Source organism: Macrotis lagotis, chromosome 8 (genome assembly GCF_037893015.1).
Source record: "Macrotis lagotis isolate mMagLag1 chromosome 8, bilby.v1.9.chrom.fasta, whole genome shotgun sequence".
NCBI classification, from domain to species: domain Eukaryota; kingdom Metazoa; phylum Chordata; class Mammalia; order Peramelemorphia; family Peramelidae; genus Macrotis; species Macrotis lagotis.
The window spans coordinates 88,713,646-88,727,493 of NC_133665.1; the positions used below are offsets into that span (position 1 = coordinate 88,713,646).

General features: G+C 40.2%; 1 protein-coding gene across 2 annotated transcripts in view; it reads left to right on the forward strand.

Moving 5' to 3' along the window:
- The first annotated feature begins 3,710 nt into the window (after positions 1-3,710).
- Positions 3,711-13,848, forward strand: part of LOC141495827 (UV excision repair protein RAD23 homolog B-like) — a 104,870-nt gene continuing 94,732 nt past the window's right edge. Inside the window, exon 1 of one of the 2 annotated variants that reach the window (XM_074197600.1) lies at positions 3,711-4,127. In XM_074197600.1, the coding sequence (XP_074053701.1) occupies positions 4,035-4,127 (93 nt within the window). In that variant the 5' untranslated portion in view covers positions 3,711-4,034. The remainder of the gene's footprint in view (positions 4,128-13,848) is intronic. The other variant, XM_074197601.1, reaches the window with a different exon arrangement.

A 13,848-nucleotide genomic window follows, 5' to 3' on the forward strand; every position in this document is an offset into this window, starting at 1 on the left:
CAACATAGATTTATTTACTCATTTATTTACTTGTTTACTTATCTATCTACTTATTTATTGCAAGGCAATGGAGTTAAGCATCTTGCCCAAGGTCATACAGTTAGATAATTAAGTCTCCAAGGCTGGATTTGAACTCAGATCCTCCTGACTCCAGGGCCAATGCTCTATCCACTGCACCACCTAACTGTCCCAATCAACATATTTTTTAAATGAATTGACAATTCATTTGAATAAAAAGATCTAATATGTATTTTAGTAGAAAAATATCATTTATAGAGACTTGGCACAAGTCTGTAAATACCAGAATTTTGCAAGAATTGAGAATCACATGAATGACTGATGCAATAATAAACTTCAAAATTTTAGGGAAAAGATTATGGTTCAAGAAGAGAGAACAAATTTTACATGAATAAGCTATGGGATTAAATCCCTGCCCATCTCAGAACCTGAAAAGTTTTGAAGGGTAAACTTAACAGTGTAATTAAAGAAATGGAGAGTCAGGAAGACTTGGCTTTGAATCCTATCTCGGACATTTAACTTCTATAAACTTTCATTCTTTATAGGATGATACAATCTTTAATATTTACTTCATAGGGTTATTGTAAAGTTCCAGTGAAATAATGCACCCAAATATTTTGTAAATGTTAAAGCACTTTGATATGTTTTAGCTACTATTGCCATAGAGTTAGATATCCCAGTATTAGTCAGTTTGTGTAACCTTTGTATATTGATTCGCTTATCTTCTGTGGGGGGGGGGGGGGGTGTATAATTCTAGCAGGAAGAGAAAAATAGCTGCCAATTTTTTAGTGAGTTCATAGGATTTACAGTTGTAAGCGGCCTCAAAGGTCTGGTCTGACCCGCTCATTTTATTTTATTTTAGTTTTAATTTTTGCAAGGCAATGGGGTTAAGTGATTTGTCCAAGATCACCAGGTAATTATTAAGTGTCTGAGATCACATTTGAACTCAAGTCCTCCTGGCTCCAGGGCTGGTACTCTACCCATTGGCCACCTGGCTGCCCTGACCCACTCATTTTACATGAATTTGTTTCTTGCACAGAGGCCTTTTGTTCATAGAAATACCTGTTTTGTTACCAAATATTTTAAACAGATCACTTCAGTTTCTGCTTCTTGGCCTGATCAAACCACAAGAAAAGAATAAAACTAAGCATTTCTTCAACATTACTCAAAACTGTCATTCATCTTTGGAGTTCTCAACAATATACTTCATAGAGCACATCACTCTTTGAAAGAACCTAGAGAGCAAGAGAATTGGAAAGCTAGAAGGACCCTGGTGAACATTTTATTTCCCCTAATTAATCCCTGATCTTATTCCCTTCAGATCTATTCCAAACTTTCTTCTCTCCTCTAGCTTTCATACCTTATTTACTTTCCACTGCCCCCATCTTCTCAGTTGAGAACCTCATCTTTCTTTCCTGAGAAAATTAAGACCAATCATAATGCATTCCCTTCTCTCTTGACTTTCTCCTTCAATTTTTCCTCTTTTCCTCCAGTCTGATAATGAGAGTCTTTTTGTCAAGGTTAACATTTCTACCGTCTTCATAAGTAGACTGACCAACCCACTCCTTCTCAACATCTCCTTTCTCTCTTTATCCATTAGTTCCTTGACCGTTGTCTTCAAATAGTCATTTTTACTATCTTTAAAAAAAAATCTTTCACCATACTCAGATTCTCTCAAGTTACTGTCCTAAATCTCTCCTTCCTAGGGCAGACAAATTCCTAGAAAATGTCAGCACTCATTTCCTCTCTTTCCTTTTGTCTTACAATTCTTTATTAAGCCTTTGTAGTCTGGCTTCTGACCTCATCACTCGGGTAGACACTGTTCTCTCATAAAGTGTTAACAGCCTCTTAATTACTAAGTCTGATGATCTCTTACCTGTCTCACCCTTTTTAATACATATGCTGAATGACTACTCTTTTCTCCTGTGTACTCTCTCCTCTCTGGGTTTCAAGAAACTACATTCCCCTCTCCTCCTACATACCTGAGCACTCCTTCAGTCTTCTTTGCTATGCTTCATTCATATTACATTCTTTTACTGGCTCTTCCTGGGCTTATTTCTTTTTCTCTTTCTCTGTTCTCTCTTGTTGACCTGACTCAGTTCGCATGAGTTTAATTATCTTCATGCAGATAACTCACAAAACTATTATGTCCAGGCCCAATCTCTCCAGAGCTTCCATCCCAAATCACCAATGTACTATAAGAAATTACAAACTGGAAGTCCAGGAGACATTGCAAACTCCCACATGTCTAAAATACATTATCTGCTTTTTTTTTTTTTTTTTTTTGCAAGGCAGTGGGGTTAAGTGGCTTGCGCAGGCCACACAGCTAGGTAATTATTAAGTATCTGAGGCCGGATAGCTACCCCCCATGATCTGCTTTCTTAAAAAACATTATCCTTCTTCCAAAACTTCCATCTGTCTATTAAAGGTAACATCATTCTTCTAGTCTTCTTGATTCCTATTCCCAGTGTTATCCTTGATTTGTTCACTTTCCTTCACCCCACATATTCATTTACTTGTCAAATCTTAATTGTAATTCCACAACATCTTTTGCAACACGTCTCTACTCAGATGGCATAGATCAGGCCCTCATCTTTTCTGGCCTAGACTATTGCAATAGCTTCCTAATTAGTCTCCCTCATCAAGTTTCTCCCACTCCAATCTGCCTGCCAGTGATTTCCAATCACCAAAGTGATTGACCTTACTCAAACTTCAGTTTGAGCCAATAGCCTCTAAGATCAAATAGAAGTCCTCTGTTTGGCTTTTTTTTTTTAGGTTTTTGCAAGGCAAATGGGGTTTAAGTGGCTTGCCCAAGGCCACACAGCTAGGTGATTATCAAGTGTTTGAGGTCGAATTTGAACCCAGGTGCTCCTGACTCCCTGTGCCACCTAGCTGCCCGTTTGCCAACCAATCTTTCTTAATCCCTTCTTGCACTGTATTGTGCCTTAGGTAAGGCCTTCCTTTTCTCCCCTCCACAGCTCCGTACGGGCTGGCCCCCACGTCTAAGGAGTTTATCTTCCTTCCAGATTCAAATCAAAGCCTTCCAAATCCAGCCTCCCCTTTGCCGCTGCTCTTCTTTCCTCAACAACTTGTATTTATAGTCCGTCGAGTTAGTTTGCATATGCTTAATTAGGTAATGCCGCATCAATTCAACTACTTTGCACATACTTTATATTTAGGCCAAAATTATTGTGACGTATATTTGTCTTCCTGATTAGAACGCAAGGTCCCTGAGAGTAATGTTGTTCCTTTTTCCCTTATGTCCTCAAGCGTCTAGCGCAACGCCCAGCACGTTTGTGGGGTTAAACGCTGGCATTTGCCTTTCCCTCTCCAGCGTCCGGGCCGGGGAGTGGCACAGAGCGGGTTAACAGCGGGAGGCCCCTCATTCCGGGCGCTCATCGGCGCCCCCACACGGCTGTCCCGGCGCGGCGGCGGCGGCGAGGGGACCCCCGGTGGGGCCGCCGGCGGCCCGCGCGCTCCCGCCCAGCCGGGGCCCCGGGGCAATCCCGACAGGCTGGGGGAGGGGGGAGCTGGAGCGGCCGCGGCAGCCGGAATTCCAGGAGTCGCCCCCCCCCGCCCCGCCCCCGGGCTCGGAAGCTGCGTGAACTGGGGCGACGCGGCGCGATGCGACGCCGGGCGCGCGTGCGCAGAGCCGCCCGCCTCTCCTGCGCCTGCGCGCTTCCCGGCACCCCCCTCTCGACCCCTCCCCCCACTTCTCCGGGAGGGGGAGGGGGGATGTCGAAGCGAGTCATGATGGTGGCGACCAGGCCCTGAGGAACTAGCGGATTCTCTCCCCGCCTTCCCCGACCCGCCCGCGGCTTCCGAGGACGGACTCCCCGCCGGCCCCGCGCCTCGCGAGCAGCCGATCGCGGCCGATCACGCCCGGGGAAGGCGGCGGCGGCGGCGGCCCGGGCCCGGGGGAGAGGCCGCCCCGCAGGGTGGATGTGACCGGCCCCACCAGCCACCTCGACCTCCCTGCCAGCGGGCCCGAGAGTCCGACCGAGCCCACGGCGGCCATGGCGTCCGGGGGCGGCGGCGACACCGTGCAGATCACCCTCAAGACCCTCCAGCAGCAGACCTTCAAGATCGACATCGACCCCGAGGAGACGGTACGGAGGGACGGGAGGGCCGCCGCGCCGGCGGGGGGAGGGGCGGCCGCGGGGCCGGGATGCGGGGTCGGCGCCCCTCCCCCCCCGGCGGCGCGGGAGAGCCCCGCGAGGGATCCGGGAGGGGCGGCCGCGCGGGGAGACTGCGGCTGCGCGGCCCGGAGCCCCGGAGGGAGCGGCGGGCCGGGGCCGGGCCCGGGCCGGGCGGGGGCGGCCGTGACTCAGGGCCCGGATGGCGGCGGGCCGCGGGGTCCGGCCTGGCGGAGGCGGCCACGCGGGCGCAGCCTGGCCCGGGACGCATGCAAAGGGAGGCCGCCGCCTGCTCTGCCGCTCCAGGCCCCTGCGAGCCCTGCGAGCCCGGGTTGGAATTGGCCACCTTCCTATATGCCCAGATTCTGGTGCCTTCCGCCTTTTCGACCTCACAGCAATTTTTACTCTTGTCCTTAACGTCCTAATTTGTATTTGTGCATCCCCTTCCTCCGCTTGATTGTAAATTCCTTGATCTCCTACATTGCCTCTTTTTTTTAAAAAGGTTTTAGCGAGGCAATGGGATTAAGTGGCTTGCCCAAGGTCACACAGCTAGGTGATTACTAAGTGTCTGAGACCGGATACCTGACTCCAGGGCCGGTGCTGTATCCGATGGGCCACCTAGTTTTTTTAAAGAAAGATTTTATTTATTTTGAGTTTTACAATTGTTTCCTCCATTCTTGCTTCCCTCCCACAGAGGGCATTCTGTTAGTGTTTATATTGCTTCTGCGTTACATGTGATGACAGAAACTAGATGGCCCCTTCTTTATCTTCCTGCAGAACATAAGCTTTATAAATGACTGGATGAACTTTATTTTATTTTTGGTTCTTTATCTTTCTGCAGACCATAAGCTTTATAAATGACTGGATGAACTTTATTTTATTTTTGGTTCTTTATCTTTCTGCAGACCATAAGCTTTATAAATGACTGGATGAACTTTATTTTATTTTTGGTTTTTGCAAGGCAGTGGGGTTTAGTGACTTGCCCAAGGTCACACAGCTATGCGATTATTAGGTGTCTGAGGTCAGGTTTGACTCCAGGGCTAGTGCTTTATCCTCTTCAACGACTAGCTACTCCTCAGTCCCACTGTTAATGATAGTAATTTCTAATTCCTTAATGAAAATAATTGGTAATATTTTTTTTATTATTAGACAGCCCTGATCCATGAGTAAGTGCATTTAGTCTTGCTTCATATATATATTAAAATAAGGGTAAAAAAATGTTGTTCTGTCTTGTCTGACTCTTCTTGATCCTATGTGGGATTTTCTTGGCAGAGATTCTACCATAGTTTGCCATTTCCTTCTCCGGCTAATTTTTCAGATGAGGAAACTGAGGCAAATAGGGATAAGTGACTGAGGGCATTCCAGGCTAGATGTGAACTCAGGCTGGTCTTTCTGACGCCAGTTCTGGCAATCTATCCACTGCCAGGTGGATAGGTGGAATTGTGCCAAGGTTTAATATGATTTTTGAGTAGCAAATTTATTTTTTAAAAGTTGCCATCATATTTGTGTTAAAGATGTTTGTATTTTCTAGTAGCTAAAATTCAGTGGTTAGAGCACTGGAGCTGACTTTAAATCTGACCTCAGACATACATAGTAGTTGTGTGAGCCAGGCTAGTCACTACACCTCTGACAGCTGGTTTTCTCAACTGTGAAAGGGGGAGTTGGGGAGCTGTTAGCTCCTAGGGTTGTTGTGAGGTTCAGTGAGTTCATATTTGTAAAGTGATTAGTACAGTGCTGAGCATTTAATAAATGCTTTTGTTCACTTTCCTTGTTTCTCTTGGAATAATTACTGAAACCATTAGAGAGATGAGAATCATTTAAGAAAAATCTCCTTGAAGTTTCTTGACTTAGTTTTCTAACACATTTTTTAAAAAAATTATTTTGTGTGTTGGTGAGAACAATCAAGTTGACAAATATTTTATTAGGTCCCTTCTGTATAGGTTAGGAACTTGCACTGAGAAAATTTAGATATCATTTTTGTACTCATAAGAGTTTGTAGAGGGAATTTGGTAAAAGTTAATGTAACTTGAAAATTTAAGGGAATTAAGAGGTGCAATGTGCTTTTTGAATATGAAAGGTTGGTAATGTTTCATGGAGAATGTAGTATTTGATAGGTGTTTTAAAGCAGTGCTGTTAACTCAATAGGTAGGGATTCCTGCAACTGCATATTGATTTAGAAAACCACAGATGAACATTGTTTTATTATATTTTTGAATTTCTATTCTTTATAAAAGGAAATCAGTTTCAGAGTTTACCATGCATATCCATGTAACAAATAGAAAAGCTAATTTTCATAGTGTAATATATTTACCCCCAACTTCCCTTTCTTTTATAATTGTTTTCATACTCCTTATAACAGTATGCAAACCTCAGTCCTGCAACACCTGGAGTAGAGATCCCAACTGCCTTAAAATGTAACATATATAATATGTGATTTTTTTTTAAGTTAGTACATAGTCAATAGGGATGTTGATCTTGTAATGAACAGTTTCTTTTTGAGTTTGACTATAAAGGATATATATATAGCTAGAGAGAGAGGAATGTTAAGGATGTCAATGTTGTCAAATGTTGAGGATGGCTGAAGAGGGCCATTCCAAGAATTGAAAATAGCCTGACTTGTTAAATTATTTATCTTAAAACATTCAACTGCTATCACTTGCTTACATCTCTTGATTCTTCCTGCTTTATCTGTGTCAACTTTAAATGTTTTCATCCATTTTATTTAGGCTAAATGATTGACATATACTGTGTTGGTAGTTCTAGATATTTAATATTGACTTTAATCGGCTAAATTTGTTGTCTCTTTTTGGCATTAAATAGAAAAATTTGGTGTTTAGCGTTTAGATTTCTTAAACTGCTTTAGTTCTAGCTTTTAAATCAGAAAGGGATATAGTAAGGATGAGATATGTTCCACGTCTCTAATCCTCAGTGCTTTACCTTTGTTTCAAACATGTAGTGCTTCCTCACCCTGGATTGATTATTCATTACCTACTTACTACTTATTATTTAAAGCCTGTTTTAGAATGATTATTCAATACCTACTTATTAGTAGGTATTGCTTGGAAGCATTTTTAGCTTGAAGGAAAGAGCATTGGGGTTGGAATTAAGGAGAGATTTATTTTTTAATATTAGCTTAGCAGTTTACTACTTGTATGACCCTGGGGGGAAAAATCACTTCACCATTGAATTTTAATTTCTTCATCTGTATAAGGGGGAAAATACTTTTAAGTGACTTAGGTTTTTGTAAGAAAGGTACTTTAAAAATTATACTTCATATAAAGTTATACAAATACTTCAGTTTTTTTTAGGGTTTTTTTTTTTTTTACAAGGCAAACAGGGTTAAGTGGCTTGCCCAAGGCCACACAGCTAGGTAATTATTAAGTGTCTGAGACCGAATTTGAACCCAGGTACTCCTGACTCCAGGCTCGGTGCTTTATCCACTACACCTCCTAGCCCCAGTTCAGTTTTTTTTAAAAATTAAAAGGGACAAATGAAATATTTCTTGTCAGTTCATCTAAATATTGCAAAAGGTTGCTTATAAGCTTTTGGTGATATTTAATTTATTAATCTAGGATGAGAAATGAAGATTTTTTTCATCTCTGTTAAACCTTAACATTATGGAAGTATAACTTCTAACTGTGAATCTCACCATTAAATGCTGATGTGACCTTGTGCAAGTTATTTAACTGTTTTGAGCCTAATTTCATCTTTAAGATGAGGCTGTGGCATTAGTTTCTAAAGGACTGTAAACATGTATGATCACGATCATTTATTTGTTAGCAGTGTTTTTCATTAAGTTAATAATATGCATTCTTATCACAAAAATTTTTGGTACAAAAGAGTGACAAATTGACTTTTTGAACAAGAGTGATTTTTATACAGTTTGTGCATGTGTTGCATTTTCCAAAGAAAGTTTGTTGATACATTTAGTATTTACATTGCATTCAGAGTACTTATGAAAAAATGCATATCCTTTACTTTTAGTGATAAAATGGGAAAGAACAGGTTTATAAGTTGAGAATGCCACTTTTTAAATCTTTTAGTTTTTTTTTTTTTTGATTCAATCATGTTTGACTGTGACCTCATATGAGATTATCTTGGCAAAAATACTGGAGTCATTTGCCATTTCCTTCTCCAGCTCATTTTACAGATGAGAAAACTAAGACAAACAGGGTTCAGTGACTTGTCCAGTGTTACACAAGCTAATAAAAGTTGGAGAATTAACCTCTGGAGAGTCAGTCAGTTGCAACTAGTTGAGGTTGAAGCAAGATGATTGCTCTGTTCAAAACACCTAATCTAATTTTGAGGAAGGGGTGGCAAATACATTCATTTATACTGTATACCATTCCCTCAAGCTATCCTGGTGTATCTTTCCTTCATTTCATATTCTGTCTCCTGGAAAGATTATTCTTTATCCACTTCCTGATCTGACTTCTGATCAGATTACTCAATTGAAATATCATCCTTTACCTGAGATCTCTTATTTTTCTGCTTCTAGTGGCCCTAGTCCTTATCATTTTTTATTTCTCTGAAGCATTTAACATTTGACAACCTTTTCTCCTGTATACTTTGGATTCTTGGAGATTTTGTGACATCTTGGCTTTCTTCCTACTCTGATCATTCAGCCTCTTTGATGGATTTACATCCTTGTTTCTCTCTCTAATTCTGGGAGTGTCCAAGATCCTCTCCTAGTCTTTTCTCTTTATCTCTCCATAGTCTGTTTTGGCAATCTCATCACTTTGTCTTCTATGTAGTTTATTAACAGATCCAGTAAACTTATTTTTCTGCCGAATTCCAGTCTCATAATACATAAATGACTTTTCTGTTGACTAAGACCATCTTTCAAGTCTTATAGGTCCTCAATCTCAGGCACACTCTACCATAAGTCATCTGTTTCCAAGTTATTCTCCCCCTTTCTCCACTTATATTGACACAGTTCTAATTTCCTTATTGTTTGCCTCATCTCTTGTAATAACCTCCTGTTATTTCAGTCTCTTTTTCAGTTCTTCATGATCCCATTTGGTATTTTTCTGGCAAAGGTAACTAGAGTAGTTTGCCGTATTCTTCCCCAGCTCGATTTATAGGTGAAGGCTGAGACAAAAGTTAAGTGACTTGCCTAGGTCATACAGCTATTAAGTGACTGAGGTCACATTTGAATTCAGGTTCTCCTGACTCCATGCCCAGAAGTCTACCCACTCTACTGCCTAGTTGCCTCCCTAATTGTCTTATGTTCCTCAGTTCTCCATTCTCCAAAGAACCCTTCAAAAGGGCTACCAAAATTGTCCTGGTTCATATATTATTGCTCCTGTTCAGTAAAGTCTAAGAGCACCATGGCTAGAAACAAATACAAATTTCTTTGCCTTTCATCTCTCACATCCCTACTTTTTGGGCTTATTATATAATACTTTCCTACACATTCTTCAAACTAGGCTTCTTGGCTCCACTTAACTTTTCTTACTGTGCCTTTTGCCTAAGCCTATTCTCATGTTGCTTTCATTTCTTTCAAAGCTCTTTGTGACCTTTTGTGATTATCCCAGTTGTCATTGCCTAGTCTCAGTGTGTGGTCCCCCCCCCTTAATGTATGTTTCATATATTTATATTTTTGTATCTTTATGGCTGCAGGTGTGTTCCCCCCACCCTGCTCCCTTTTGTTTCCTTTTATGTGTTGTCTTCTCTCATTTAGAAGACTAAGAACTTTTTTCCTTTTTCCTTGTATTCTAAGCATTTAGAGCAGTACATGCAAGCATTTAATGAATGCTTGTTGATTTGATGTAATATCCTGTGTTTCTGCCCCTCCCAATCCCCCCCCTTCCCCTGTAGGAAGTAGGTTCCTTGAGGGCATCTGTGAGATCTTGGGCAAGTCAATAAATCTTTCCAGGTCTTAGTTTCTTTATAAAATGAGGGGAGTAGATAATACTTGTTGATGAATTAAAAGTAAAAACAAAATTAGGATGATGCACTTAGGAAAATGGAAAGTTTGATGATGAAGATTTGATTCAGGTAGGGCAGGTGATTATGTTGATTAGTTTAGTAAAAGGGTAAAAGATTTGGGTTCTGCTTTTTTTTGGTTTTTCTTGTAAGGGATTCAGCTCTATATCTCTGATTTGTTTTTTGTTTGTTTCTTTGCAAGGCAATGGGGTTAAGTGGCTTGCCCAAGATCACACAACTATTAAGTATCTGTAGCAGGATTTGAATTCAGGTCCTCTTGACTCCAGGGTCATTTTGCTCAATCAACTCCCCTACCTAGCTGCCATGTATTTTTGGGTTTGTTTGTTGTTTGTTTGGCTTCCTTGTCTTTAAAATTAGCTGGGTAATTGTGCTGTCTACCTTACAAAGGTTTTTGTTTTAAGAGGAAAAGTTATAAATGTTTACACAACAAATATAAGTAGTTATTATTAGGGGAATTTCAAAATTAACTTTCTTTACCCTACCCTGTTGCTAGGTGAATTATTAATTAGAAATTATTACCAATGAGAACAGTCTTAAAAGTCAGAGCTATACTCACTATTGTAGAATTTCTTAAGCTGGTATCCTTAGGCCCCCTTAAGTTTGGCAATTAAGGAGATTGTTGATACTAAGCAGTTTCATTTGAATGATGATATTTAGAAAAAAATGAGAAGTCTTTATATTGTTGCTTTTGGGGGAGGTATGCTGGAGGAGATATGGCTGTAACTGTAGGCAGCAGGGAAGCAGCCAGCAGACAAAAAATTGAATAGGATGCAATGGGATCAAAGGTTAATAATAGAGTGGTTTGCTTTGGGAACTTCATGTGAGGAGTTGAAGGTAGAAATAGTAAGGAAAAGTATTTGAGTGATTTGTGATGATAAGGAGACAGCATAACACTTGTCCTCATATTTTCCTGTGAAATATGAATCAGGGTCTCACCTGAGAAGATTTGAGAAAGGATAAAATAGCCTTGGTGATGAGTTGGGTTAGTGCATAGATTAGGCAGGTATAAAACAATTGCCATGCTGAATAGAGGGGCCCATTTCAGATTATGTAAAATAAATTTGCATTGGCCCCAGATGAAGATTAGGTTAAGAGCCAAACAGCAGAAGGATTGCTAAAAGATGATGATCAAATAAAGGAATCTCAAAGTTCATGAAACTTGGAAATCAGCCACTTTGTTGAAAATAGCAAGAAATATATGCAGGTATCCTAGAGTACTAAAGAGACTCTTGTAGATGTGATTGCTGACGCATTGTTGATCATGCAAGAGGCAAAACAGTATGTCTCAATTTAATTTTTTACCCCCCAAAAAGGTATAATTTGTATATTATAACACTTAATCTTTAATTCCTGACATAATTCTAGAGTTCAGTCTTAAAATTTTCTTAAGAGTTTGACATCAGGGGCGGCTAGGTAGCCTAGTGGATAAGAGCACCAGCCTTGGAGTCAGGAGTACCTGAGTTCAAATCCGACCTCAGACACTTAATAATTACCTAGCTGTGTGACCTTGGGCAAGCCATTTAACCCCATTTGCCTTGCTAAAAAAAAAATCCTAAAAAAAAAGAATTTGACAACAAACAATTCAAAAATGTTATGAGGAAATATGAAACTGCAAAATTATTACATGTGGTTTTGTCTTTTTAAAGATAAATTAAGATGGTATTTTGAAAAATGTTGCTTTTTCCTTTTTTTTCTTTTTTGGTCTGGAGGTTCGATGATTCTACTACCTCTGCTTACCTCAACTTTTTTTTGTGTTTTGTTTTTCCACAGCAATGGGGTTAAAGTGACTAGCCACCTAGCTGCCCCTCTACCCTCACTTTTTTTTTTTTTTTTTTTTTTTTTGCTTTTTGTAAGGCAATGGGGTTAGGTGATTTGACCAAGGTCACACAGCTAGGCAGTTATTAAGTGTCTGGAGCCACATTTGAATTCAGGTCCTCCTGACTCCAGATTCAGAACCCTATCCACTGTGTCACCTAGCTGCCCTTCTACCCTCACTTTTTAACAGAAAACAAAATATCTGTGTCTTTGTCTAAGAGATGGGAAATATGATTCCATCATTGATCTAGAGTTATGGTTGGTCTTTGAATATGATCATAGCTCAAGTCTTTCAAAATAAATTTCCTTTACAATATTGTAGCCACATCAGTTTATTTAAGTAGCCTCAGGTTTTTATAAATCTGTCCTTTGCATAATTTTTTTATTAAACATAACATTTATTAAGCTAGTCCCAAAAATTGAAGGGCACTCACTTTTCTGAGATCTAAATATTCTGTCTTGAACTATAGTCCCAAATACCCAAATATATTTTGTATACACTTCATTTATCTCATCATGTTCAAAAAACCCTAATTATCATTCCCCCAAAACTTACAACCCAGGTGTTATTCTCTTTCTCAAGATCTCACCTCTGGTATCCAATCACTTACATAGTCCTTCCTGTTTGTAATATCACTCCTTTGAATAGGGCTCAAATTTCAGTATCATTCATAGCTCCTTACTCACACCACATATTCAATCTTTTGCCAATTTTTGTCATTTCTACTGTCACAATATCTCTCATATTTTGTTCTTTTCACTCACATAGCCACCATTCACATTCATATTCCCATCACCTCTCAACTGGACTACCACAACAGCCCTTAACTAGTCTCCCTGCCCTAAGTCAAGTTTTTCCATTCCATTTCATTGCCAGGGTGATTTTTCTAAAGTATGTTTCATAATGTGACCATTTTCTACCTCTACCTTAAATATTATTATTCCCTCCCATGAACACTACTGTCAAGCCCCAGTTGGCTTTTTTCTTGGATGTGATGCTCCATTTCCCCCCTCCATACCTTTTTGCTGCTGTTTCCCCATCTTTTACAAGAAGCCTTTTTTAATTGCCTTTACTTTCTCTTCTTTTTTTCCCTTTTGCTTTTTTTTGTACTTTGTCTCAGTGACTGGTATATAGTAAATGTTTAATAAAGGTTTATTGACTGTTGAACTGACAGTCTGCTATAACATAGGTAGTTGCTAGAATTTTTTTGTGTGTGTGCATTTGGGTCATTTCCCTCTGTCTTTGAACTCTTTGGGTATCATGAGTCAAATGGTATGAATAGTTTAGTGACTTTTAGGATACAGTTCCAAATTTACTTTCTGGAATGACTGCCCAAGTCTGTTTTCTCATCGATTCTCCAAATGGCATTTTCCTTTTTGTTATTGTCTGTCTGGCTGATATGCGCTGGAACTTTAGAGTTTTGATTTATATATATTTTTTAGGTTTTTTTTAATATATTTTTTAGTGATTGGGAGTCTTTGTATTTCTGATAGCTTGCTTTTCTTTCTTTGAGGATTACCTGATGGAATTCGTTGTCCATCTATACCTGTTGAAAAATTTTTATATTTGCTTACATTTCCTATATGTCTTTGAGGAAACCTTTGAGATGTTTGCTTCAGTTAATTTTCCCTCAGATTCCCCATGACCCATTTGTTTTCTAATTTGAACTACAGGGCTGAGGTCCTGCAGTGGATAGAGCACTGACTTTGGAGTCAGGAGGACAGGAGTTCTGAATGCAGCCTGAGGTACTGAACTCTTTCTAGCTGGATGACCTTGGGCAAGTGATTGACTCACAACCAGACCCATTTCCAGACCCGATTCAAATCTCTCCACTGAACCCGGATTGCTCTGTAGGAGAAAATAAGACTGGCGACTTAGCACAGCACCCCCCCCGCATGTTTATTGTGGCCTTCGAAAATGAAGCATAGG